We start from the raw sequence: 27,024 nt of genomic DNA, 5'->3' as shown, positions 1-27,024 counted from the left end.
TCAAGTGACGGGCTAAATAAGAGGATATTGTTTATATCCCGGCTATGGAAATGGCGTAACAATATTTTGGGAACCGACTGGAGTAGTCATATTAACTTTCAGGGACTGTTGGTGGAGTCCAATTGGATCTTGAATTTTGATTCATAGAAAGGACCAGATAGATGGAGAGTTCAAAAATCCTTTTTGTGTCAGATCATGCTCAAAGGTTTTTAAGAATATGCCCGTGTGAGACATAGAATTTATCCGCGGTGAAATACCAACTTTTATTAATGGGAATGCCCAGGTGATCAAACTATCTATCAGCAATATTTTTGGTGTGACTTGAAGGGTCGATTTAACCCTTTCGAGGACTGTCAGTGGGGACCAATTATCTCTGGCTTTGACTAAACAGAGAGGTCAGAGACAGGGTTCTTTGGGATGTTTATTCTCCTCTTCACCTCGAAGCATATGCTGTATGAAGCCCTTTGGGACTTTATTCACAGTAAAGTAGCGGGTTGTACTGAGAAACAAATTTAGAAACAAAAATTGAAGCTGCTTTATTTGTGTAGATTGGTGACATTCGAAAATAGTCCAGCTAATTTCTAATAGGTTTGAAACTTACAGTATACTTAGAGTCAGGTAAACTTTAATAAAACCAAATAATTGTAGTTTGTTTTTATCTATGTTTTGCTAAAATTTCGCAACGAAATTCTACTTCCTACCCAGATTGTTTCTAATCTGATTGGCTTAAACTTAAAAGGCATGAATACTTAACCAGAAGAGATCCTTGTCGCCAGGGTGAATAAAGGTAAAGACGCTGTGGCCCTTATTAGTCATAGGGAGCAGTAATTACAATCAATGAATGAACTAGTCAACAGAGATAGTAAGTTAATAAGTTTTGCGAGTTCAAAGTCCAAGAATAGGTTTAAAAATGAATGTTAAGAAAACTAAGTCGCTAAGGGTAGGAATAACTGGAGATGAAAAGGTGATGTTGGATAACGAGATGATTGATCAACTAGACAGCTTTACTTGCCTAGGTAGCATTATTAGTAAAAACAGTGGTTGCAGAGAAGATTAAAAATTAAAATATCCAAGGCTCAGGGTGTTTCTTCACTGTTACAATAGAAAGATACTTATCTTTCTATTGTTTCAAAAATTTGCAACCGTGTTGCAATTAGTACATTGGAAGCTACTGTGATGTAAGTGGCCAAGCATGGTTCTAGAGCATGGGCGCTCAGAAAAACGGAGGCAGATTTGCTAAATGTTTTCCAGAGAAATTGCCTACAGACTATTTTGGGTACCCGATAGACTGAACGTGTCTCAAACAGGCGGCTGTCTGTATGAAAAGTTCCGTTTTCTAGGACTATAGGAGATAAAGATTGACGTGGCTAGGGTACGTTCTGCGGATGAATGTTCTGTGGATGCGGACAGATTACCAAAGATTGTCCTTTTCGGCTAGCCGTTTAGGGCCCAACGAAAATCAGGTCGCCCCCGTTTGGAGTTGGAGGATGTCATAAGGAAAGTTTTAAAGGGAATGGAAAGTTTATGGGACGCTGTAAAGAAGGAGGCTTTGAATAAATCGTTATGGAGGAGGAGCATGTAGTAGTAATAGCAGAAGTAAATCCACTCAGTTGTAGTAGCTTCTGTTACTTAAAAGTTTGAATTAGTGTTTAAATTTATGTCTGGGCTTTTAGGTCTTCGTTTACTTCTACTTTTCTTTGAATTAATTTAAAAACAAGAGCTAAGGGCTCATACAGCACTTATGACGAGGTCGGAAGAGCCAAGAGCTCATATGACATGAGCTCTAGCAAAATTCTAAGAATCAAAAGATTGGATTAAAAGGAAAATCAGGGGCCTAATACCAGTCAGAATGTAAAAAAAGAGCTCTGAGGCACAAGGTCCTTCTAAATATCAAAATTTATTAAGATCCGATCACCCATTCGTATGTTAAAAATACATCATTTTTTATAATTCTTCCTCTTCTTTCAGCCCCCAGATGGTCGTACAAGGAAAAACGACATTATCAAGTCAATTTGTGCAGGTGCCTGACCCGCCTTCCAATTCTTATCGTCCTAGCACGTCCAGAAGCACCGAAATCGCCAAAACGCTGGACCCACCTAACTCACCGAAAGAGATCAGATCCAGTCCGGTTACCTCAATTACGTATCTACGACATTTATTTATTCTACACACCAAGTTTCATCCCGATCTCTCCACTCTAAGCGTTTTTCGAAATTTCTTGTTTCCCCTTCCAATTCCCCCCAGTGTAACCATATCTGGTCGGGATTTAAAATAAGAGCTCCAAGACATGGTTTTTTCTAAATATCAAATTTCATTAAGATCCGGTTACCCGCTCGTAAGTTAAAAATATCTCAAGTTTTCCAAATTAATACCCCCCTCCCCCAACTCCCCCAAAGGGAGCAGATTCGGTCTGGGTATGTCAATCACGTATCTACGACTTGTGCGTATTCTTCCCACCAAGTTCATGCCGATCTCTCCACTGTAAGTGTTTTCCAAGATTTATTGTTTCCCTATCTGACTCCCCCCAATATCATCGGATACGGTCGGGATTTGAAATAAGAGCTCTGAGACACCAGGTCCTTCCAAAAATCAAATTTGATTAGGACCCAATCATTTTTCGTAAGTTAAAAATACCTCATTTTTTATAATTTTTCCGAATTACCGAATTAGGTCCCCCCAACTCCTCAAAAGAGAGCGGATCTAGTCTGGTTACATCAATCACGTATCTAAGACTTCGGCTTATTCTTCCCACCAAGTTTTATCCCGATCTCTCCACTCTAAGTGTTTTCTTAGATTACCAGTCCTCCCCCCAACTCCCCCCAATGACACTGGATCTGGTCAGGATATAAAATGAGAAGCCTGAGTTACGAGGTCATTCTAAAAATCAAATTTCATTAATGTCTAATCACTCCCTCGTAAGTTAAAAATACTTCATTTTTTTATAATTTTTCTGAATCACCCCCACCCAACTCCTCCAAAGAGAACGGATCTATTCCTGTTATGTCAATCACGTATCTAGGACTTGTGCTTATTTTTCTCACCAAGTTTCATCCTGATACCTCCACTCTAAGCGTTTTCTAAGATTTCAGGTTTCCCCCTCCAACTCCCCCCAATATCGCTGGATGTGGTCGGGATTTAAGACAAGAGCTCTGAGAAATGATATCATTCTAAATATCAAATCTCATTAAGATCCAATCACCCATTCGTAAGTTAAAAATCCTCATTTTATCTAATTTTTTCGAACTATTTCTCTCCCCCCCCCCACACACACACCAGATGATCGAATCAGGGAAACGACTATTTACAATTTAATTTGGTATGGTCCCTAATATGCCTGCCAAATTTCATCGTCTTAGCTTATCTGTAAGTGCTCAAACTAGCAAAATCAGAACAGACCGACACAAATTGCGATCGCTATATCTCACTTAGTAAATACCAAGCGCCATAAATACTTTCCAAAAAATAAGTTTTTCAGTGAAAAGTAAAGAGCTATACAACACTTAAGATCAGAAAAAATAAATTCTTAAAATAATTCACAATCAAAATGACCAGAATATATTTTTTTCTTAATTGATTACAAAGAAACAACGGAGTCATGAGTTGGGAAAATCAATTAGCCAACGTAAGATCGGTAGATGTTGAGGTAAATTGAATAGGTAAATTTTGTACTGTCGCCATATGGTGTTTAAAGGATATTAAACGTAATTATTAATAAACAACCTTAACAGTATTACATAAATTGTGTGGTTAGTTCTCACTTAACTACTGTTATAGTAAAGACGTGTATGTAAATATTTTGCCTCAAATGAAAATACATATATATGGTAATTCTGTACATGCTGACACAAAAAGTACAATCAAGTGTACATTATCAAAATCAACGCCTGATATATATATCGAAGAAGGTATTTATAATTTACCTCGCGTTAACGCTGGGTCGATATCTTCTCTTGAAAATTCTTTGAGTTGTTCTTCGTTACCTACCAAAAATTGTGATTTGAAAGATAGCTGGAGAAAAACAGTCACAACCACCAAATACATCAATGACTATGAGTGGCAAACGAGCACAGAATCGCCAATTCTAGCTAATAAGACCCAGTTAAAATTTCGAATGACTAAGCGGAGAGCTCCAAAACCACCCGTAAGATTTCATTATTTCTATTATTGGTGTGTGTAATCTGTTTTTCAATAGGGATAGAGTGCACACCACTTGGTGTAAACAACTGTTTCGGCTCAAGGAGGGCTAAACTGTCATTGAGTAAGAATTTTGAGATAGATAATTGATCAATAACTGCTAGAAAGCTCTTTAAAAACTACCAGTTTTAGGGATCATTATACCACACGGATAAAGACAATTGAGGTTCTTAAATCTAGATTTCTTAATTTTCTGCGGGAGTTGGATTCAAGCAAATCTGGGGAGGTGGGAGATTTAATTCCTGACTTTTGTTCGTTTGAAGGAATATATGTGGATTAATTTGGATTAAATATCAGTGTTGGGGATACTACAGTTCCTCTCTTATTGTGGAAATGTTACTTTTAACTGGAAACATTAGTTTTATTTTAACAAAATTAAACTTGAGTTAAGTGCATATGGGTTGAACATGCGTTACAACCATCATGGCGTTTTTTGATGCACTTCGGATTGGAAAACCATTAACATATCCGGAGTAACGTGCCAAATGAATTCTAGATAATAAGAACAATGCTCTGGAAATAATTTAGCGGAGTCGTACATAATGTTTGCATTTTTATGGCACTTGGTATTAACCAAGTGACATATAGCAATCGCAAATTCTGTCGGTCTGTCGGTCCTGGTTTTGCTACTCTAGGCACTTCCAGGTAAGCTAGGACGATGAAATTTGGCAGATGTATCATGGACTGGACCAGATTAAATTAGAAATAGTCGTTTTCCCAATTTGAGCATCTGGGGGGGGGGGGGAGTGTAGGGCCCGTTAATTCGAAAAAAAATTAGAAAAATTGAAGTATTTTTAACTTACGAACGGTTGATCAAATCTTAATGAAATTTGATGTTTTGAAGGATATCGTGTCTTAGAGCTCTTATTTTAAATCCCGACCGGATCTGGTGACATTGGGAGGGGGAAACCTAAAATCTTGGAAAACACTTAGAGTGGAGGGATCGCGATGAAACTTGGTGGGAAAAATAAAAACAAGTCCTAGATACATGATTGACATAACCAGAACGGATCCGCTCTCTTTGGGGTAGTTGGGGGGAGGGTTAATTCTGAAACATTAGAGAAAATGAGGTATTTTTAACTTACGAACAGGTGATCGGATCTCAATGAAATCTGATATTTAGAAAGATATCGTGTCTCAGAGCTCTTATTTTAAATCCCGAACAGATCTGATGACATTGGGGGGCGAGTTGGGAGGGGGAAACCTAAAACTTGGAAAACACTTGAGTGGAGGAATCGGGGTGAAACTTGGTGGGAAAATAAGCACAAGTTCTAGATACATGATTGGCATAACCGAAACGGATCCGCTCTTTTTGGGGTAGTTGAGGGGGGGGGGGTTAATTCTGAGAAATTAGAAAAAATTAGGTATTTTTAACTTACGAACGGGTGATCGAATCTCAATGAAATTTGATATTTAGAAGGATATCGTGTCTCAGAGCTCTTATTTTAAATCCCGAACAGATCTGGTGTCATTGGGGAGGGGGAGTCGGGAGGGGGAAACCTAAAATTTGGAAAACACTTAAAGTTGAGGGATCGGGATGAAACTTGGTTGGAAAAATAAGCACAAGTCCTAGATACATGATTGACATAACCGGAACGGATCCGCTCTCTTAGGGGTAGTTGGGGGGGGGGGGGTTAATTCTGAAAAATTAGAAAAAATGAGGTATTTTTAACTTACGAACGGGTGATAGGATCTCAATGAAATTTGATATTTAGATGGATATCGTGTCTCAGAGCTCTTAATTTAAATCCCGACCGGATCTGGTGACATGGGGGGAGATGGAGGGGGAAACCTAAAACTTGGAAAACACTTAGAGTGGAAGGATCTGGATGAAACTTGGTGAGAAAAATAAGCACAAGTCCTAGATATATGATTGACATAACTGGTACGGATCCGCTCTCTTTGGGGTAGTTGGGGGGGGGGGGTAGGCCTAATTCTGAAAAACTAGGAAAAATGAGGTATTTTTAACTTACGAACGGGTGATCGGATCTCAATGAAATTTGATATTTAGAAGGATATCGTGTCTCAAAGCTCTTATTTTAAGTCCCGACTGGATCTGGTGACATTGGGGGGAGTTTGTGGTGGGGGAACCTAAAATCATGGAAAACGCTTAGATTGGAGGGATCGGGATGAAACTTGGTTGGAAAAATCAGCAGAAGTATTAGATACGGGATTTACATAATTGTAACGGATCCGCTCTATTGGGGGGGGGGGGGGAATTTAATTTTAAAAAATTAGAAGAAATGGCGTTCTTTTAACATACGAAGGAGTGATCGGATCTTCATGAAACTCCATATTTAGAAGGACCTCGTGACTCAGATCTCTTATTTTAAATCTCAACCAGATCCAGAGTAATTTGGGGGGGGGGCAGTTGAGGGGAACCGGAAATCTTATAAAATACTTAAAGCGGTGAGATCAGGATGAAACTGGATGGGAAGAATAAAAACCTGTCTAAGACACATGACTGACATAATTGGACCGCATCTGCTCTCTTTTTGGTGGAGTTGGGGGGGGGGATTTTGAAAATTGAGGTATTTGTAACATACGAAAGGGTGACCGGATCTTAATGAAATTTGACATTTAGAAGGGTCTTGCGCTTTAAAGCTCTAATTTTAAATTCCGACCAAATCCTGTGACATTGGGGGTAGTTGGAGAGGGAAACCGGAATTCATGGAAAACGTGAAAATTGGGATATTTTTATTTTATGAATAGGTGATCGGATCTTAACGAAATTTGATATTTAGAAGGAATTCATGTCTCAGAGCTCTTATTTCAAATCCCGACCAGATCTTTTGACATTGGGAGGAGTTGGAGGGGGAAATCTTGGAAAACACTTTGAGTGGAGGAATCGGGATGAAGCTTGGTGGATAGAATAAACAAATGTCCTTGATACGTAATTGACAGAATCGTACTGGATTTGCTCTCTTTGGGGGAGTTGGGGGGAGGGTTCAGTGATCAGGCGAGTTTGGTGCTTCTGGGCGTGCTAGGACGATGAAAATTGGTAGGCGTGTCAGGGAGCTCTACAATTTGACTTGATAAAGTCGTTCTCCCAGATTCGACCATCTGGGGGGCTAAAGGGAGAGGAACAATTAGAAAAATTTAGTGATTTATAACATACGAGTGGGTGATTGGATCTTAATGAATTTTGATATTTAGAAGGACATAAGATAAGATAAGATTTATTCATCACGAAACACGCATACAATATTACATTTTACTATGTCCCCAAAGGCTCTTTGGCCTGTAAAAAAGGGGAAAATGAACGAGCCACTTACTCAGAGAAGAAAAAATTATCACTTATTTACAGAGAAGAGCAAAAAGGAGAAGAGAGGAAAATATAAATAAAATGAAAAACTATAGAAAACAAAACTAAATAGACTAATAGATTGAATAGACTAAATTAATTATGTAGATCTGTAGATAAAATAGAATCCAATGAAATAATAAGGAAATATATATTCCTACATACACGCATATACACATATAAAAAGAGATAAAATAATTTCTAAGAAGCCAATGAATTTTTAATAATTTTTTGAACAAACCGAATGAGTGGCACCTTCGAGCTGATTCGGGCAACTTATTCCATACAATATAACTCGCAATCAAAGGATTAAAGTCTGACCTTACACAAGGAGTAAAAGGAACTTGAATATGATTTTCGGTATTGCGAAGATTATAATTATTCTGATCAGAGGTGAAAGATGGCTGAACACTTAGGAGACGGGGCAGGTCACCATGAAGCTGAGAAAAAGTAAAACATGCACACGAAAGAATATACAGTGACTCGAGATCAAGTAATGGGATAACTCTTGAACGGTTAGTTTCCTTAATGAGGTTTCTAGCTTTATTATAAACCTTAGAAAGTGGTTTTAACACTGAAGGAAAGGTTGACATCCATACTATTGGACAGTAGGAAACGTAAGATTGGATCAAGGAGTGAAAAAGGATTTCCAAAATTGATCCAGGGAAAACATGTTTGAGTTTCCTTAAAATACCGAGACTCCTGCATATCTTCATTTTAATCAAATCAATGTGACGCTTGAAAGACAAGTTTTCATCAACAAGAATGCCCAAAAAACCAACATACCGATCTTTAGATCGATCCTGACCGACATTAAGCCTCTTATTTTCCTTTTAAATCAATCTATTGATTCATAGAATTTTGGTAGAGCTCATACCATATGATCTCTTGGCTCTTAGCTCTTCTTGCCTCGTCACAAGTGCCATATGAGCTCTTAGCTCTTGTTATTATGGGTTTTATAAGTAAAACTTGTATTCCTGAAAATTTTTATGGCGCTTGATATTAACCAAGTGACATATAGCGATCGCAAATTCTGTCGGTCTGACTATCGGTCTGTCGGTCTCGGTTTTGCTACTTTAGGCATTCCAGGTAAGCTAGGACGATGAAATTTGGCAGACATATCAGGGACTGGACCAGATTAAATCAGAAATAGTCGTCTTCCCGATTTGACCATCTGGGGGGATGTGGGGGGGGGGCGGTTAATTTGGAAAAATAGAAAAAAAGAAGCATTTTTAACTTAAGAACGGGTAATGGGATCCTAATGAAATTTGATGTTCGGAAGGATATCGTGTCTCAGAGCTCGAAGTGGAGGGATCGGGATAAAACCTGGTGGGAAAAATAAGCAGAAGTCTTAGATACGTGATTGACATAACTGGAACGGATCTGCTCTGTTTGGGAGAGTTGGAGGGAGGGAGGGTTAATTCTGAAAACTAGGAAAATGAGGTATTTTTAACTTACGAAAGAGTGATCGGATCTTAATGAAATTTCATGTTTAGAAAGACCTCGTAACTTAGATATCTAACTTTGAATCCCGACCAGATCCAGGATCATTGAGGGGGGGGGGAGTTGGAGGGAACCGGAAATCTTGGAAAACACTTAAAGCGGAGAGATCAGGATGAAACTTGGTGGGAAGAATAAAAACAAGTCCAAGATACGTGACTGACATAATCGGAATGGATCTGCTCTGGATCCGGTGACATGTGGGGGAGTTGGGGGGGACCTAAAATCTTGGAAAACGCTTAGAGTGGAGGGATCGGGATGAAACTTGGTGTAAAAAATAAGCAGACGTCCTAGATACGTGATTGACATAACCAGAATGGATCCGCTCTATTTGGGGAAATTGGGGGGGTAATTCTGAAAAATTAGAAAAAATGAGGTATTTTTGACTTACGAAGGAGCGATCGTATCTTAATGAAATTTCAAATTTAGAAGGACCTCGTAACTCAGATCTCTCATTTAAAATCCCAACCGGATCCAGTGTCATGGGGGGGGGGGGGGGGCGGGATCTTGGAAAACACTAAAAGCGGAGAGATTAGGATGAAACTTGGTGGGAGGAATAAAAACATGTCCAAGATACGTGACTGACATAACCGAACTGGATCCGCCCTCTTTGGTTGAGCTGGGATTGGGGAGGGAGTAATTCTGAAAAATTAGAAAAAATAAGGTATTTTTAACTTACGAACGGGTGATCATATCTTAATGAAATTTGATATTTAGAAGGATCTTGTGCTTTAGAGCTCTCATTTTTAATCCCGACCAGATCTGGTGACATTGGGGGGAGTTGGAGGGGGAAACCGGTATTCTTGGAAAACGTGAAAATTGAGGTATCTTTATCTTACGAATGGGTGATCGGATCTTGATAAAACTTGATATATAGAAAGTTCTTATGTCTCAGATGCTCCATTTTCCATTCGAATCGGTTCCAAGGACACAGGGGGTTGGAGGGGGAAACAGAAATCTTGGAAAACGCTTAGTTTGGAGAGATCGGGATGAAACTTGATGGGAAGAATAAGCACAAGTTATAGATACGTGATTGACATAATTGGAACGGATCTGTTCACTGTCGAGGAGCTGGGTGGTGTTGATTTGGAAAAATTTTAAAAATTGAGGAATTTTTCACTTAAGATAACAGGTGACCAGATCTTAATGAAATTTTATATTTAGAAGGAACTCATGTTTCAGAGCTCTTGTTTCAAATCCCGACCAGATCTGTTGACATTGGGGGGAGTTGGAGGGGGAAACCGGAAATCTTGGAAAACGCTTAGAGTAGAGAAACCAGGATGAAACTTGTTGGGTAGAATAAGCAAATGTCGTATACGTGATTGATGTAAAGATACGTGATTGATGTAACCGTACTGGATCCACTCTCTTTGGGGGAGTTAGGGGATGGGGTTCAGTGATTTGGCGAGTTTGGTGCTTCTGGACGTGCTAGAATGATGGAAATTGGTAGGCGTGTCCGGGAGCTGCACAAATTGACTTGAGAAAGTCGTTTTCCCCGATTAGACCATCTTGGGGGCAGAAGAGAGAGGAAAAAGTAGAAAAAATTAGGTATTTGTAACTTTCGAGTGGGTGATCGGATCTTAATGAATTTTGATATTTAGAAGGACCTCGTGACTCGGAGCTCTTATTTTAAATCCCGACCGACATTAAGCCTCCGATTTTCCTTTTAAATCAATCTATTGATTCTTAGAATTTTGCTGGAGCTCGTACCATATGAGTTCTTGGCTCTTGGCTCGTCCGGCCTCGTCACAAGTGCCATATGAGCTCTTAGCTCTTGTTAACTCTTAGACACTCTTCAGTAGAGAAACTATTCACCCTAGGCCGTCCGTGACAATAACAAAAAATAGAAGGGAACAGCACAGGACTTACAGTCATCGCCAGGGATGGAGTTGATCAAGTTTTATTGGTCCTTCAGCCAGGACAACATTTTTTCATTACTAAAATATTTTATTTTACTCTGAAAACAAACAAACCTAAATTAGCCATGGATGTCAAAGTATTATTATACAAAAATTAAATGTTAGTTTAAAGAACAAGGACAAGTGAGAGAAGGGTTAAGAGGAAATAAAGCCTCCCTCATATTTAGTAAGATAACCCTGAATATATTTTAGAAAGGAATATAATTTGAAAAATAGACGCAAAATGGACGCAAATGACAAATGACATTAAAACTCAAAGTGGGCAGAATCTATCGTGAGGATGCTTATGCCCTCCCCCCTCTTCTTGCTTTTCCGGTTCTCAGTTTGCTGTTTGCTGATGATACAGCCAACTCTACCTGCGACATAGATCATCAATCTGTAAAATTTAATCTCGAATTATCACTGAGAAAGATGCTTCACTGGTTCCATTGTAACAAATTGGTTGTTAACACTTCAAAGACTCTTATGTTTTTTTTTTTAAAGAACTTCTACTGCAGTACCAGCGTTACAAGAGGTTGAAGTCACATTTGGAGGTCAAGTAATAAAAATAAATCGAGTACAAACAACTCGGTATCTTGGAGTCATTGTTGATCAGAATTTAAGCTGGAAAACTCATATCACTAGCCTAAGGCTTAAGTTGGGAATGAACGTAGGTGTAATGCATCGTCTTAAATTTTTCCTTCCTTTATATGCTTTAAAATCAATCTATTTTTCTCTTGTTCATTCGTATATTAATTATTATTCGATTATTTAATTGAGTAGGTTTCAGTCACATATTTCTCCTAATGTGAAGTTACAAAATAAAGCAATGAGAATCCTTAAGATGTTATTTTATTTCCCAGTTTCTCTTCCTGGTAAATCTCCAACTAAGAGTATTTACAGTTATTTTAATATCATTCCCGTTAGATAAATTTTAGTTTTTCAATGTATACTTATCCGTGTCCGTTATCTAAAGGATCTGCAACCAGATTGTTTTAAATAATTTTTTCCAGACCCTCCCTCAGTCCGACCATATAATCCTCGTTGTCCTTTAAGTAAGCTTCCTGTGCCTTTCATTGTCTCCGAACGGTCTAGATTTTCGCCTAAAAATCTTATTACAAATTATTAGAATACATATGAATCTTTTTTTGATCAGAGTCTATCGCTATACTTTAAACACTAAATCAAAGCTCTGCTAATTAGTAAATATTAATTTGTGAGTAGCTCCCGGCCCTTAAGCTATCGGATAAATATTGGCAATAATTTTAATAATGAATCAATGAATGAAAGGACTCTAAATGTTTTTTCGGCATTTATTTTTTGGTGTGAGATTGAGTGAGAAGTGTGATGACATCCGTTTCTTCTGGGTTTGTTTGTTTATACAGTTTGTATTGTCGTCCGGCTTTCGAGCCAGTCTCCCTGCCGGGGATATTATGTGAATAGTTTTAAATATGTATAGTTAAAGAATAATAAAGAACTTGAACTTTAGAGTGGAATCGTTTGTTTATTCGGATTTTCTTTAAGGTCACACGATCAAACAGTTCATGGTAGCGAACTGTAAGAAAGTTGAGTTTCGATAACAGTTGATATTTCAAAAGAATTGGATTTTTATGCTCCAAATATAAAAAATTCATTGATTTTATTGTTACCATACGAGCCTGAAAAACTGGAAGTACTGATTTTTGAAAAAGGGAAGAAACATCCTTGAACATTGATTTGATCTTAATGAAGATCACATCATCAGATTCAGCATATCTGAGAACTATACTGTAAAGGTCTCAAGCTCATATCTACAAAAATGCTCTTTTTTTAACTAGAAAAAAGGTCAAATTGAAAACTATTGTTTTGTAATAGTTAAGAACTATTGTAAAATACAGCTTGAAACTAAAAATGACACTTTTGGTACCATTTCATGAGGGGAAAAGTGGGGAAGCGTAAGATGGGTACCATTGCAATCTCAGTGGTTGAGAACCCTTAAGTGAAGTTTTGAATTTCTCCCTCTCGTAGAGTTCCCACTTCAACCCATTAGAAAGTTAAAAGTAACCGCATTCTGAAAGAGGCTGTTTAAAGAAAAGATATTTTACCTACTACTACTAACGACTCACTGCAGCACCAAGCCGTCTGAGGCCCTTACAGTTACGCGCGCTCCCTCTCCATTCAAAGCCTCCTCTTTGCACACACCCAAGAAGTATCCATTTCCCTCAATTATTTCCTTACGACATCCTTGCACCTCATTCGGGGATGACCTAATTTTTGTTTGGCCCCAAACGATTGACCGACAAGGACGGTGTTTGGCAATCTGTCATCCTTCTTCTGATGAGTGTATCCTTGCTATCTCAAATTTTCTCGCATTATAGCCCTAGAAAGCAGGATTGAACACATTTTTTGAACAGCCTACTGTTTGAGATACGGCATTGTCAGTCGCATACCCAAAACAATTCCTAGGTAATTTCTCTGGAAAACATGTAGCAAATTCTCCATTGTTCGGAATCCCCACGCTTGAGAAAATCTTTTATTTTAAATTTCTCAAATATACTGGTGACAATATATCCCTTGGACTCTACGTCAATGTGAAGAAAATGCACGTATAGTACTCTAAGGGAGGTAGGAGGTTAAACTATACTTAAAACTGTAATTTAAGAAGGAATCATGTTGGATTATTTTGTGTCATCGCCAAAACTGGAAAATATATTATTGTAAGCGTTGATATGTACATTTAAGAAAAATAAAACGAGAAAAAATTTTTCTTGAAGAATTGATAGTGAATATATATATATATATATATATATATATATATATATATATATATATATATATATATATATATATATATATATATATATATATATATATATATATATATATATATATATATATATATATATATATATATATATAACAGGCTCAAATTAAGGGATTTGTGATAGTTCAAAATATCGCAAGATTGTCAAAAGTCAGCTCTTTACTGTAAGGTGAAATTGGTTGAGTCATAGAAAACTGTAAGTGCATAAAATAAACTGTCTAAGTCATAGCCGGTAAAAGAGAGAAATCCTTATAAATTAGCCTTACATTTGGGCTTTGATTTCCCTGCGTCCTAGTGGAACTTGCTTGTTTTGGGGTCAGTTTTATCCTTTCAGCAAAGTACTGGATTTTGAAATTCTTGAGAAATACCATCATTCAGTTTATTTTAGCTGATTTTAAGACATATGTATTTATGAAATACGAATAGTAAATAATAATTTACTATTGTAAATTTATTAGTATCGCAAGAAATACTTTTTTTGATAGTTCAATTAAGTAGCCTAGCTCCCCTTTTATCCAGTACTCAGTGCATTTATTTATTTTTATTTTTTAAAATAGAATCTGTTCAGCTCTGAACTTAACTTATGGCCTTTTTCTTTTTTCAGCTCAACATCTACCTTTGTATGTATATATTTCTTTTTTCTTGCTTGGTATTTTCATCTACAAACATGTGAGTATACTCTGTCTTTTTTAACTGTAAGAACATGGTGGCAACATTATTTTAGTTTCTTCAATTAAATATTCTAAAGGTATGGCGAATATAATGTATCGGATGCACAAGTACATATATTTATTTTAATTATAGCCATTGGACTCTTCAATAATTGACCACCTACAGGCTTCTAACGATGCGCGTTCCTGTTTTGCTCCTGCAAATATAATCGAGGACAGTCAGGCAATAAGATGTGCAGAATTTCACCCATCTGGAAAATTCTATGGTGTCGGATCAAATTCCCGGACTTTAAGAGTTTTTGACTATCCAAAAATATCCGAGTTGAGGTAAAACTATCTTTAAGTTTATTCAATAGAAGCGTATCTATTTTTATGCTTCTTCCTCGATTAAATGGGTTCGATTCGATTAATTTGATTAATCCGGAAAATTCCATGGAATCGGTTCAAATTCCCGGACTTTAAGAGTTTTTGACTATCCAAAAATGTCTGAGTTGAGGTAAAACTATCTTTAAGTTTATTTAATAGAACCGTAGGTTCGATCCGATTGCTTTCATCAATGGGGAAAATCCTATGGTGTCAGTTCAAATTCCCGGACTTTAAGAGTTTTTGACTGTTCAAAAATATCCGAGTTGAGGCATTTTTAAGGTTTATTCAGTAGAAGCGTATCTATTTTTATGCTTCTTTGTGGATTAAATGGGTTTGATTCGGTTAATTTCATCAATCCGGAAAATTCTATGGAGTCGGTTCAAATTCCTGGACTTTTAGAGTTTTTGACTGTTCAAAAATATCCGAGTTGAGGCATTTTTAAGGTTTATTCAGTAGAAGCGTATCTATTTTTATGCTTCTTTCTGGATTAAACGGGTTCGATTCGGTTAATTTCATCAATCCGGAAAATTCTATGGTGTCGGTTCAAATTCCTGGACTTTAAGAGTTTTTGACTGTTCAAAAATATCCGAGTTGAGGCATTTTTAAGGTTTATTCAGTAGAAGCGTATCTATTTTTATGCTTCTTTCTGGATTAAATGGGTTTGATTCGGTTAATTTCATCAATCCGGAAAATTCTATGGTGTCGGTTCAAATTCCTGGACTTCAAGAGTTTTTAACTATCCAAAAATATCCGAGTTGAGGTATAACTATCTTTAATGTCTGTTCAATAGAAACGTATCTATTTTTATGCTTCTTCTTCGATTAAATAGGTTCGATCCGATTACTTTCATCAATCCAGAAAATTCTATGGTGTCAGTTCAAATTCCCGGACTTTAAGAGTTTTTGACTGTTCAAAAATATCCGAGTTGAGGCATAATATCTTTAAGGTCTATTCAGTTGAAGCGTATCTATTTCTATGTGTTCTCTTGTATTAAATGGGTTCGATTCGATTAACTTCATCAATCCAGAACATTCTATTGCGTCGGTTCAAATTCCCGGACTTTAAGAGTTTTTGAATATCCAAAAATATCCGAGTTGAGCTATAACTATCTTTAAGGTCTATTCAATAAAAATGTATCTATTTTTATGTGTTCTCTTGTATTAAATGGATTCGATTCGATTAACTTAATCAATCCAGAACATTCCTATACGTCGGTTCAAACTTAATCAATCCAGAACATCTTATGTGTCGGTTCAAATTCCCGGACTTTAAGTGTTTTTGACTGTCCAAAAATATCCGGGTTGAGGTGTAACTATCTTTAAGGTCTATTCAATTGAAGCGTACCTATTTCTGTGTGTTCTTTTGTATTAAATGGGTTCGATTAGACTAACTTAATCAATCCAGAACATCTTATGCGTCGGTTCAAATTCCCGGACTTTAAGAGGTTTTGACTGTCCAAAAATATCCGAGTTGAGGCGTAACTATCTTTAAGGTCTATTCAGTTGAAGCGTACCTATTTTTATGTGTTCTCTTGTATTAAATGGGATCTGATCAACTTAATCAATCCAGAACATCTTATGTGTCGGTTCAAATTCCCGGACTTTAAGAGTTTTTGACTGCCCAAAAATATTCGAGTTGAGGCATAACTATCTATAAGGTCTATTCAATTGAAGCGTACCTATTTCTATGTGTTCTTTTGTATTAAATGGGATTTGATTAACTTAATCAATCCAGAACATCTTATGTGTCGGTTCAAATTCCCGGACTTTAAGAGTTTTTGACTGTCCAAAAATATCCGAGTTGAGGCATAACTATCTTTAAGGTCTATTCAATTCAAGCGTACCTATTTCCATGTGTTCTCTTGTATTAAATGGGTTCGATTCGATTAATTTCAGCAATCCAGAACATTCTATTTCGTTGGTTCAAATTCCCGGACTTTAAGAGTTTTTGACTATGGATAGTTTTCGACTATCCAAAAATATCCGAGTTGAGGCATAACTATCATTAAGGTCTATTCTATTGAAGTGTATCTATTTTTATGTGTTCTCTTGTATTAAATGGGTTCCATTCGATTAACTTATTCCATCCAGATTATCTTATGCGTCGGTTCAAATTCCGGGACTTTGAGAGTTTTTGACTGTCCAAAAATGTCCGAGTTGAGGCATAACTATCTTTAAGGTCTATTCAATTGAAGCGTAAATATTTGTATGTGTTCTCTTGTATTAAATGGGTTCGATTCGATTAGCTTAAGCAATCCAGAACATTCTATTGCGTCGGTTCAAATTCCCGGACTTTAAGAGTTTTTGACTATGGATAGTTTTTGACTATCCAAAAGTATCCGAGTTGAGGTATAACTATCATTCAGGAAAGGTCTATTCAGTTGAAGTGTATCTATTTCTATATGTTCTCTTGTATTGAATGGGTTCGATTCGATTAACTTAATCAATCCAGAACATCTTAAGCGTCGGTTCAAATTCCCGGACTTTAAGAGTTTTTGACTGTCCAAAAATGTCCGAGTTGAGGTATAACTATCTTTTAGGTATATTCAATTGAAGCGTATCTAATTCTAGGTATTCTATTGTGTTAAATGGGTTCGATTCGATTAATTTTAGCAATCCAGAACATTCTATTTCGTCGGCTCAAATTCCTGGGCTTTAGGAGTTTTTGACTATGGATAGTTTTCGACTATCAAAAAATATCCGAGTTGAGGCATAACTATCATTAAGGTCTCTTCTATTGAACTGTATCTATTTCTATGTGTTCTCTTGTATTAAATGGGTTCGATTCAATTAACTTAATCAATCCAGATTATTTTAAGCGTCGGTTCAAATTCCTGGACTTTAAGAGTCCAGGTCTATTCAATTGAAGCGTAAATATTTACATGTGTTCTCTTGTATTAAATGGGTTCGACTCGATTAATTTAAGCAATCCAGGACATTCTATTGCGTCGGTTCAAATTCCAGGACTTTTAGAGTTTTTGACTGTGGATAGTCTTTGACTATCCAAAAATATTCGATTTGAGGTATAACTATTTTTAAGGTCTATTCAATAGAAGCGTATGTATTTCTATGCTAAGCAGGTATAATAATAACAATACGATTAAAGTTGTTGAAATTCATTACCATAAAAATGACAATGGTGATTCCTATGGTGTACTATTAATGATGACCCGCTGTTATTTTCGATGGTTTTAAGCTCTTTTTTTTCAAAATCCCAACATTTCGTTTTCGCAATAAGCTTCTGCGTTAAAGCGAAAACATATATTAGTCACCATTCCTGTAATGCCTTTGAATTAGCAATTTTTCTCACTAGACAGTTTTTTTTCAAAACGTGTTTTGAATATTAGTTGTCTTAGCCTAAAGGAATAAAGAATTAGACTCTTGAGGTTAGCAATAGACTTAGTAAAAAAAGTGAGCGATCGAATGTTTTTTTTTTTATCTTGAGGCAAGTAACAGTAAATAGGAATCAGATTTCCCACTCTTAACAGCTTGCATATTGCCACCCAAAAAAAGTATTGTCACTCAATGCTGTTTGGACTTTTCCACAATCAATATAAAAAAGATAAAGCTTTTCTTTTGGAAGCAAACCTCAAGCAATCTCAGTGAATTGCTGGGTTTTAGAATTCTACAGGCATTCAAAAATATTACCAGTTAATTTTTTGAGCTAGTTTTGTAAACAAAGCTTGCATGATTAGCAAAGCAGTGATTTTGCTTGTTTTATGTTTTCACTTTTCTCTTTGCTTGTTTAAAAAAATACTTTTTAAAAAAGTAATTACTGCTTTTTATTTAAGTATACATTATAAACCTTAGATCTGTGTTTCACTTAGGCCTTGAAATTAAAGAAGTCATCATGATGTTTTGTTAAAATAAGGAATTAATTATAGGTTTTACTTTTTACATTCTTTAGACTATCGAACAGAAATAAGTGCTGCTTTCTAACTTAGATAATAAGCAATTTTTTAGACCATGCTGCTTTGCCATTTACGAAAAATTTAGCAAAGAGAAAACGGATTTTTAATTTTGACAAAGCAGTGAACAAAAAATTAAATATAAAAACAAATCTACACTTATAAATAAAAAATAAAAATATTCTGAATATTTAGGCCCCACTTCCGGGAGCCTTTCTCAACGGAAAAAAATTCTAAACGACAAAAAAAGAAGAAAAACAATATTTTTTTTAAACGTAACACACAAAAAAAAGCCACGACAACTAAACACACGAAAAAAAACAATAAATAAATAAGGAACTACTCACATTATAAACAAAACTCCCTTAAGACAAAGGTTTCATTATAGCCTAACATTTCCTTTGGTTTTGTCTTAAGTTATTACCATCAGTGCTGGGAGTTTTATTTATAATGTGAGTTTCTTATTCATTTATTGTTTTTTTTGTGTTATGTTTAAAAACAAAAATTCTTCTTTTTTGTCGTTTGTTTTTTTTCCGTTGAGAAAGGCTCCCTACGTGGGGCCGAAATGTTCTGAATATTTTTATATTTTTAGTTAAAGTGCAGATTTGCTTCTAGATTTTAATTTTTGTTCACTGCTTTGTCGAAATTAAAAACTGTTTTCTCTTTGCTTAGTTTTTCACGTAGATAAAGAATCTGAAATCTTCTTTTAAATCAAATGCTTAAGTTTTCTCTAACTAAAAGAGGGAGGGAGTACAGTGGTTGTTTATAAGAGGGGTTTTAACCATGAAGGTTCCGCTTCTCTTGCTCCTTGTTGACACAAATGACGGGAACTTTTTGTCGCATATGGCACTAGACGATTTATAAGAGGCGGTAACTTTTAGTCGTACCATTAGACATCCCTTTGTTACTTTGCAGTAGCCTGTGAGGCCTAGAAGAAAATTAATTTAGGTAGTAACAAGGATATGCATGGTATCCTCGTCATATACCTCGCTAGCTATTTTAACTAGCAAATTTAGGGCAATTACAGTCCCCTGTCTTGAGCAAAAAGGAAAATCACCGTTTCACATGGGCTGCACTGATGTTTGCTTTTTTAATTTTTTTCCGTGGCAGTAAGTGAAGCGCTGAAACATTATAGTATAGAGAGATGTTTAGTGCACTTTCTTGTGAAAGGTAGCGCAAATGGTACACTTTTGTTTTTCCTTTTATGTAACACTAATATTAAAACCAATCTTTTTTTCAATACTTTATATCGCAGATAGTAATTTTTGTTGTTGTCTGAACTCTGTTTGGATTTTGAACTCTCTGTTTGGATGACTTTGCTGTTAAATAAGATGTATCTATTTTATTACTTTATTGCTATTTTAACGGTGTTTTCATCATTTCAGTTATTGCCACAAAACACAGTGGCTATTTGATTTTATAATAGCTTCGCTTCTAGTTTTAAAAATGTATTTATAATTCAACAAAACTGGATAGCTTACTTTGTTCGTCTCCTTAACCCCTTCACCTATTCGCTCTTCTGTCTTCTAGCCAAGTGGTTAGCGTGCTAGACTTTAAATCCTTTATCGTTGAGGACCGGGGTTCGAGTCTAGGTGTCGCTGATTGTTTGTTTGGAACGGGAGTCAGCGGTATGACTCTGTAAGCTCAGCCAGAGTAGACCCAGCTCTAAACGGGCATCTGGGGAAATCTGGGGGGAAAACACGAGAAGCATCGGATGATTTGCCCCCAACCACGCATTGTACTCCTGGTCTTAGGCAGAGAATTAGGATATCGGCACCTGCGCTACACAGATCATTGGTCAGTGATAAAAATTTTTATCATTTCAGTTATTGCCACAAAACACAGTGGCTATTTGATTTTATAATAGCTTCGCTTCTAGTTTTAAAAATGTATTTATAATTCAACAAAACTGGATAGCTTACTTTGTTCGTCTCCTTAACCCCTTCACCTATTCGCTCTTCTGTCTTCTAGCCAAGTGGTTAGCGTGCTAGACTTTAAATCCTTTATCGTTGAGGACCGGGGTTCGAGTCTAGGTGTCGCTGATTGTTTGTTTGGAACGGGAGTGCACCTGCGCTACACAGATCATTGATCAGCCACTGAAAAACCTTTTGAAGTATGTCTTTACTGTCTAATGTGGTAAAAATACTACAGTCAAAAATAAATTGACTTTTTATTAGCTTTCTTGGATAGTGTTGTCTAGTAAATCAGGCTAGATAGCCTGATTATGGCCAAACCTCATCCACAGGTGTTTTTGTTTAATTGCAAGGCGATAAGGCAAGAGACGACAATGATTGTTCACAACTTATCACAATAAGGCGGGTCTTGGAAGGCTGGTCTTGCGCTGTTTGAAAAAATATTCGTATCTTGCCATTTGATTGGAACGGAAGGATTAATTTGTTGGATAGAAGCATCGGTTTTGGTATTAGCAGTTCAATACTTGATCTTTGTGTTTTTGTGTAAAATACAATTTATTCTTATATAGTGAAAAATTATCGCTGTTAGAGGATTTAATACTGAAAACACCCTAGGCAACCTCCCCGTCTTAAAAAGGACATGACTGAAAACAGGAGGTACAGATGGGAAATTCGAGCTGCTTTTTCAAGTAACCCAGACCCTTAGGGTGTCACGCAATAATTCGTTTTGTTAAGTTTGAATATAATACTACTCTTTCCTATTTTATGCATTAACTTTTTATTTATCTCTTTCCTTTTCTGTTTTTTTTTAATGCTCTTTGGCTTTTGTCTGTGTTTAATTTTTTTCTCTTATGTCTCATTGACAGTATGTTGATGAAACCATGAAAATTTTTCAGTAAGAATTGTTCTAAGTAGAGTTTCTGGAACGTTTTATTTTCACATGGAGTACAGTGAGAAAATGATGCTCTTTATTAAATAACTAAAAGCGGCAGGACTGATATAGTAACATATGGTGCAAAGTATATTTTGAAATACCAGATGATCTACAAACCTTGAGGGAAGACATGATGACACATAGAAAGAGGGCTTTTCCATCTATGAGTAATAGTGAATAGTGAAGCTGACGAAACTGAAATTGGAATTGTTTCAATCTAGATAAACGGGCTAAATATAGGCTGCACAAACCAGAGGAAAATATTCAGAAAAAGATATAAGACTTAATCGACTAGTTGACTAAGTTGGAAAAAAAGGTTTTTACCAGACTGGGAATCACTGGTTTTAATTCTAAGTTCAACGTTAGGCAATGATATTCTGCATCTATCGAATTGGCTCTCAGAACACAAAAACTTTGAAATGCACTTGAACAAGTCTTCCAGTATATCATGACTGTTTTGTAAGAAAATGGCTGATGCGTTATTGTCTTGGCAAAAAAAGAATAATTGAGGAGCTGTCACTAAGGAGAATTGAAGAAGAGAAAATTCAAGGAGACTTGAATTAAAAAATCAATCAAAATTGAGATTATCTAACGTTAGGTGGCGTAACAGCAACATAGTCTGCTTAGCTTGGACTCTCGTTGTCATGTTGCCTGGTGAAACACTAACAACAACAACAACAACAACAAATCGGTTTATTTGCACAATCTCTCATAGTCATAAAACTAAATGGGTTGTGCTTACAAAAAAGGATTAAATCAATCGACGAAAAAATCCGAAGAGGAATAGGATTAAATCAGCAATTGTTATACTTTGATACAAAGAAAGGGCTGAATGAGTTGGAAAAACGATTTGCGCCAAGTGAAGGAGATGCTGCTAGTCTGTCAATGTTCTTCGACCTAGTACTTCAATGTTTCACTAAAACTGGTGTTAGTATCGATCTGTGTTTATCACTTCTGAGAAGATATTGGCCAAATTCAAGGATCAAACTGAGACGACGCTCTTGAAGAGTGGAAAGTTGTAAAGTGGATAATGCTAACTTATATTCATTAAAAGCATCGCACAATAACACAAGTGAAGAATATGATGATTATACCTACCCAATCCTTTGTCTGTTAGTACAACGTGTACACGGGTAGGTGCCGATTTTAGGGTGTGCTTGCAAAACTTTACCGAACAAGTCTCTGCTTGAGACATTGACACATGCATGCATTTTGGTGGCATATTCCAGCCATATATCAGCCCTGACTACCTATTTTGAAATTATGTAAGTGTTTAATACTGAGCAATTAATACTAAGAATTTTTTTGGTAAAGTTAGCAGCTGAACTGTGAACAAGAGCCGGATCAGTTCTTCAAGGGAAAATTTGGACATCCTACCTTTGCGATTTAATCTTAAATCTCCCTATTAGAGGTCAAAAAACTCTAATTCTTGGAGTCACGAAGTGGTGGCTTTGAATACTGACAAAAATATAATAATAAACAAGCTCAGCACAATGATCTCAAGAGTTGGCTTACAGCATTTACGATTAGGGTGGACTGCATTCCTCATTACTTGAACCAGAAGACTGAGTGCTATTAAGATTACTAATGTAGCATTCAAGATGGATTTAAACATTCTGGAAGTTTTCAGACTATTCCTAATCTGCAAACAATATCGATATTTAATGGATTAAAAGACAGGGGAGCTTTTATTTTACGTTTTGTATTGATACTTCATAATTGTTTCTTTAGTATATCTTTTCAAGATTTACGTCTGTTATAGGTCATAGGTATAGGACAATGTACAGGTATTGGTCAAGGTATATGTATATATTTTATAGGTCTTTTTTTCTAGGACAATTGTTAGTTTTTAGAAGAGATTACCTTTCTAGAAAATTTTTGTTTCTAATATTGATTATTGTTCTAGGAAAAATGATGCTGTTAGCTCTCCAGGGCTTGTTTGTAAAAAGACCGGCCACCATAAAGGGTCAATATACTGTCTTGGATGGAATCCAAATGGGGATTTGATAGCTACTGGATCAAATGATAAAACACTGAAGCTGATGAGGTTTGACGTTGAAAATAAAAATTTTATAGGTATTGAAGCTTTTGTTACCCGGTGCCCACGTAGCTCCAATTTATTTCTTATATTTTACTTTTATTTTACGATTTTATGCAAAGGAAGCATAAAACCCTGTATTGTATAAAATTCCAAAATGTACGTTCGAAAAAAGAAAATATCAAAATATAGCAAAATTTAATGTAATAATTGTTATCGTAAAATTGTAAAGAAAGGCGAGAAGTGGAATATGTATTCTAAAAATATGTTTAGCTCGAAAGGATATTAACTTGCCTTGATTCAAGTCATGTTAGCTGTTTTTGTCGTCACTTTCATTATGATAATTTGCAAGTTATCTTGATTTAGTTATTAGATTGATTTTATTATTGATTCGGTAATTAAGCTCCGATTTATTTTTGCGATTATTATTTGTTTTCTTCAAGGAAAAAATGGCATTTTTTCAAAAGGAAATATTTTTAAGTTCTCACCAAATGAGCGAACCAAATCTCACCAAATGAGCACGATAAATTCTTATCGTTTTTTTTAAATAAAAAAAAAAACCTCCCAGCTGACATACAATTGCAGCTCATTCTGCTTTGCTGTCCAGTAACATTCCTTCAGACACATTCTCTTAAGTTTCTTTGATTAAATATCTATTTTCGTCTTATTCTTCAGTCTTGGATTAAATGTCTTGATAAAAATTACACTCACACTAACCATTTTTCGCTTTCTTCTTTTTGAATTTTTTTCTTCTCTGTATAGATTCTTCTGTATCTTGAATCTGTGACTTATCGTTGAAGTTAAAATTAACCTAATCCAGCGTGTTCTTGAAACATCAACGAAACATCATACCCAATTTCAACCTAATCCAGGTTTGACATTATCAACCCCATGGAATATCATCATTATATTCTGCTTATTTTTTTCCAGCAGTGACTGATGCTTCTGCACACTGAATTTTTTCTCGGAAAGCAAGTATGTATCATCGCCTGCTTATATTTTTCCAGCAGTGACTGATGCTTCTGCACACTGAAGTTTCTCTCAGAAAAGAAGGATGTATCATTGCCTGCTTATATTTTTCCAGCAGTGACTGATGCTTCTGCATACTGAAGTTTTTCTCAGAAAGCAAGGATGTGTCATTGCCTGCTTATACTTTTCCAGCAGTGACTGATGCTTCTACACACTGTAGTTTTTCTCAGAAAGCAAGGATGTAACATTGCCTGCTTATATTTTTCCAGCAGTGACTGATGCTTCCGCTTACTGAATTTTTTCTCAGAAAGCAAGGATGTGTCATTGCCTGCTTATGCTTTTCCAGCAGTGACTGAGATGCTTCTGCATATTGAATTTTTTCTCAGAAAGCAAGGATGTGTCATTGCCTGCTTATGCTTTTCCAGCAGTGACTGAGATGCTTCTGCATACTGAATTTTTTCTCAGAAAGCAAGGATGTGTCATTGCCTGCTTATGCTTTTCCAGCAGTAACTGATGCTTCTACATACTGAAGTTTTTCTCAGAAAGCAAGGATGTGTCATTGCCTGCTTTTACTTTTCCAGCAGTTACTGATGCTTCTGCACGCTGAAGTTTCTCTCAGAAAGCAGGGACGTATCATTGCCTGCTTATATTTTTCCAGCAGTGACTGATGCTTCTGCATACTGAATTTTTTCTCAGAAAGCAAGGATGTGTCATTGCCTGCTTATACTTTTCCAGCAGTGACTGATGCTTCTGCATACTGAAGTTTTTCTCAGAAAGCAAGGATGTATCATTGCCTGCTTATATTTTTCCAGCAGTGACTGATGCTTGTGAATAGCGAAGTTTTTCTCAGAAAGCAAGGATGTGTCTTTACCTGCTTATACTTTTCCAGCAGTGACTGATGCTTCTACACACTGTAGTTTTTCTCAGAAAGCAAGGATGTATCATTGCCTGCTTATATTTTTCCAGCAGTGACTGATGCTCCCGCTTACTGAATTTTTTATTAGAAAGCAAGGATGTGCCATTGTCTGCTTATACTTTTCCAGCAGTGACTGAGATGCTTCTGCATACTAAATTTTTCCTCAGAAAGCAAGGATGTGTCATTGCCTGCTTATACTCTCCAGCAGTTACTGATGCTTCTGCACACTGAAGTTTTTCTCAGAAAGCAGGGATGTATCATTGCCTGCTTATATTTTTCCAGCAGTGACTGATGATTCTGCACACTGAAGTTTTTCTCAGAAAGCAGGGATGTATCATTGCCTGCTTATATTTTTCCAGCAGTGACTGATGATTCTGCACACTGAAGTTTTTCTCAGAAAGCAGGGATGTGTCATTGCCTGCTTATACTTTTCCAGCAGTGACTGAGATGCTTCTGCATACTGAATTTTTTCTCAGAAAGCAAGGATGTGTCATTGTCTGCTTATACTTTTCCAGCAGTGATTGATGCTTCTGCATGCTGATGTTTTTCTCAGAAAGCAAGGATTTGTCATTGCCTGCTTATACTTTTACAGCAGTGACTGATGCTTCTGCACACTGAAGTTTTTCTCAGAAAGCAGGGATGTATCATTACCTGCTTATATTTTTCCAGCAGTGACTGATGCTTCTGCACGCTGGGGTTTCTCTCAGAAAGTAGGGATGTATCATTACCTGCTTATATTTTGCCAGAAGTGAGTGATGCTTCTGCACACTGAAGTTTTTCTCACAAAGCAGGGATGTGTCATTGCCTGCTTATACTTTTCCAGCAGTGACTGAGATGCTTCTGCATAATGAGTTTTTCTCAGAAAGCAAGGATGTTGTATTGGCTGTGGGGCCGGGTAATTGCCGCATATATTTAACACTTATAGATTTTAGTCCATCTTCAATTCGAAAGTGGTGCCTGCCAGCTTGCCTGCTAGAACGGAGCTTTCCACTCGAAAGCAGAAACATGGTTTGATGAAACAAAAGATTGGCTGCACAACTTCAGATACTCCTCTCTGAAATAGGCTATATAACTCCACTTCACTTCGTACACCGTAGGCTCTGGCTCGTGGACAAGCAAAAACCCTACTTTTCCGCCCCAGGCAAGAGTTCTGTGGAGCTTTCCAAAATGTAATTTCATATTCATCAATCCGGCCTGAGGTCCACACTTTCTGTAAAAACCCGCACAGGTTAGACCCTTACCAGTTTCCAGGAACAAGCTGAGATCGGCGGCATAGGAAAACAAAAAACAAAAAAGGGGCAAAACCAAAGTGTTGCTCTCGCAACACAACAAGCGTTTTCTTTCTGCTTTGCTTAAATAATCCTCCTACAGCTGATGTTGAACCAGGGTTTATTTTTACTTCACGTCAGTTCCGATAAAATCTGGTATTTTATGGTTTGTTGGCTTGTCAGACTGTTCGTAGTCTTGTCAGAACCTTCCTTGAGGGATTGTCTCCAGTTCTGGGCATCAAGCGTGCTTCGAAGATTGTTTCTTTGAATTATTTTTGAACAATTTACCAATGTTTGTTTGGAATGGTAATAATGGGAATATAATGCGGAATAGTGTAATAAT

General features: G+C 36.5%; 1 protein-coding gene across 2 annotated transcripts in view; it reads left to right on the top strand.

Annotated features, from left to right (window-relative positions):
• The window catches only part of LOC136033342 (WD repeat-containing protein 47-like), a 150,249-nt gene that overhangs the window by 101,473 nt on the left and 21,752 nt on the right, over positions 1-27,024 (top strand). For both annotated transcript variants that reach the window (XM_065714141.1, XM_065714136.1), the window contains 2 exons: positions 14,504-14,697; positions 23,397-23,566. In XM_065714141.1, the coding sequence (XP_065570213.1) occupies positions 14,504-14,697; positions 23,397-23,566 (364 nt within the window). The remainder of the gene's footprint in view (positions 1-14,503; positions 14,698-23,396; positions 23,567-27,024) is intronic.

The sequence above is a fragment of the Artemia franciscana genome, chromosome 1 (assembly GCF_032884065.1).
Source record: "Artemia franciscana chromosome 1, ASM3288406v1, whole genome shotgun sequence".
NCBI classification, from domain to species: domain Eukaryota; kingdom Metazoa; phylum Arthropoda; class Branchiopoda; order Anostraca; family Artemiidae; genus Artemia; species Artemia franciscana.
The sequence above is the reverse complement of the archived record's forward strand: the minus strand, read 5'-3'. Positions and strand labels throughout refer to the sequence as shown.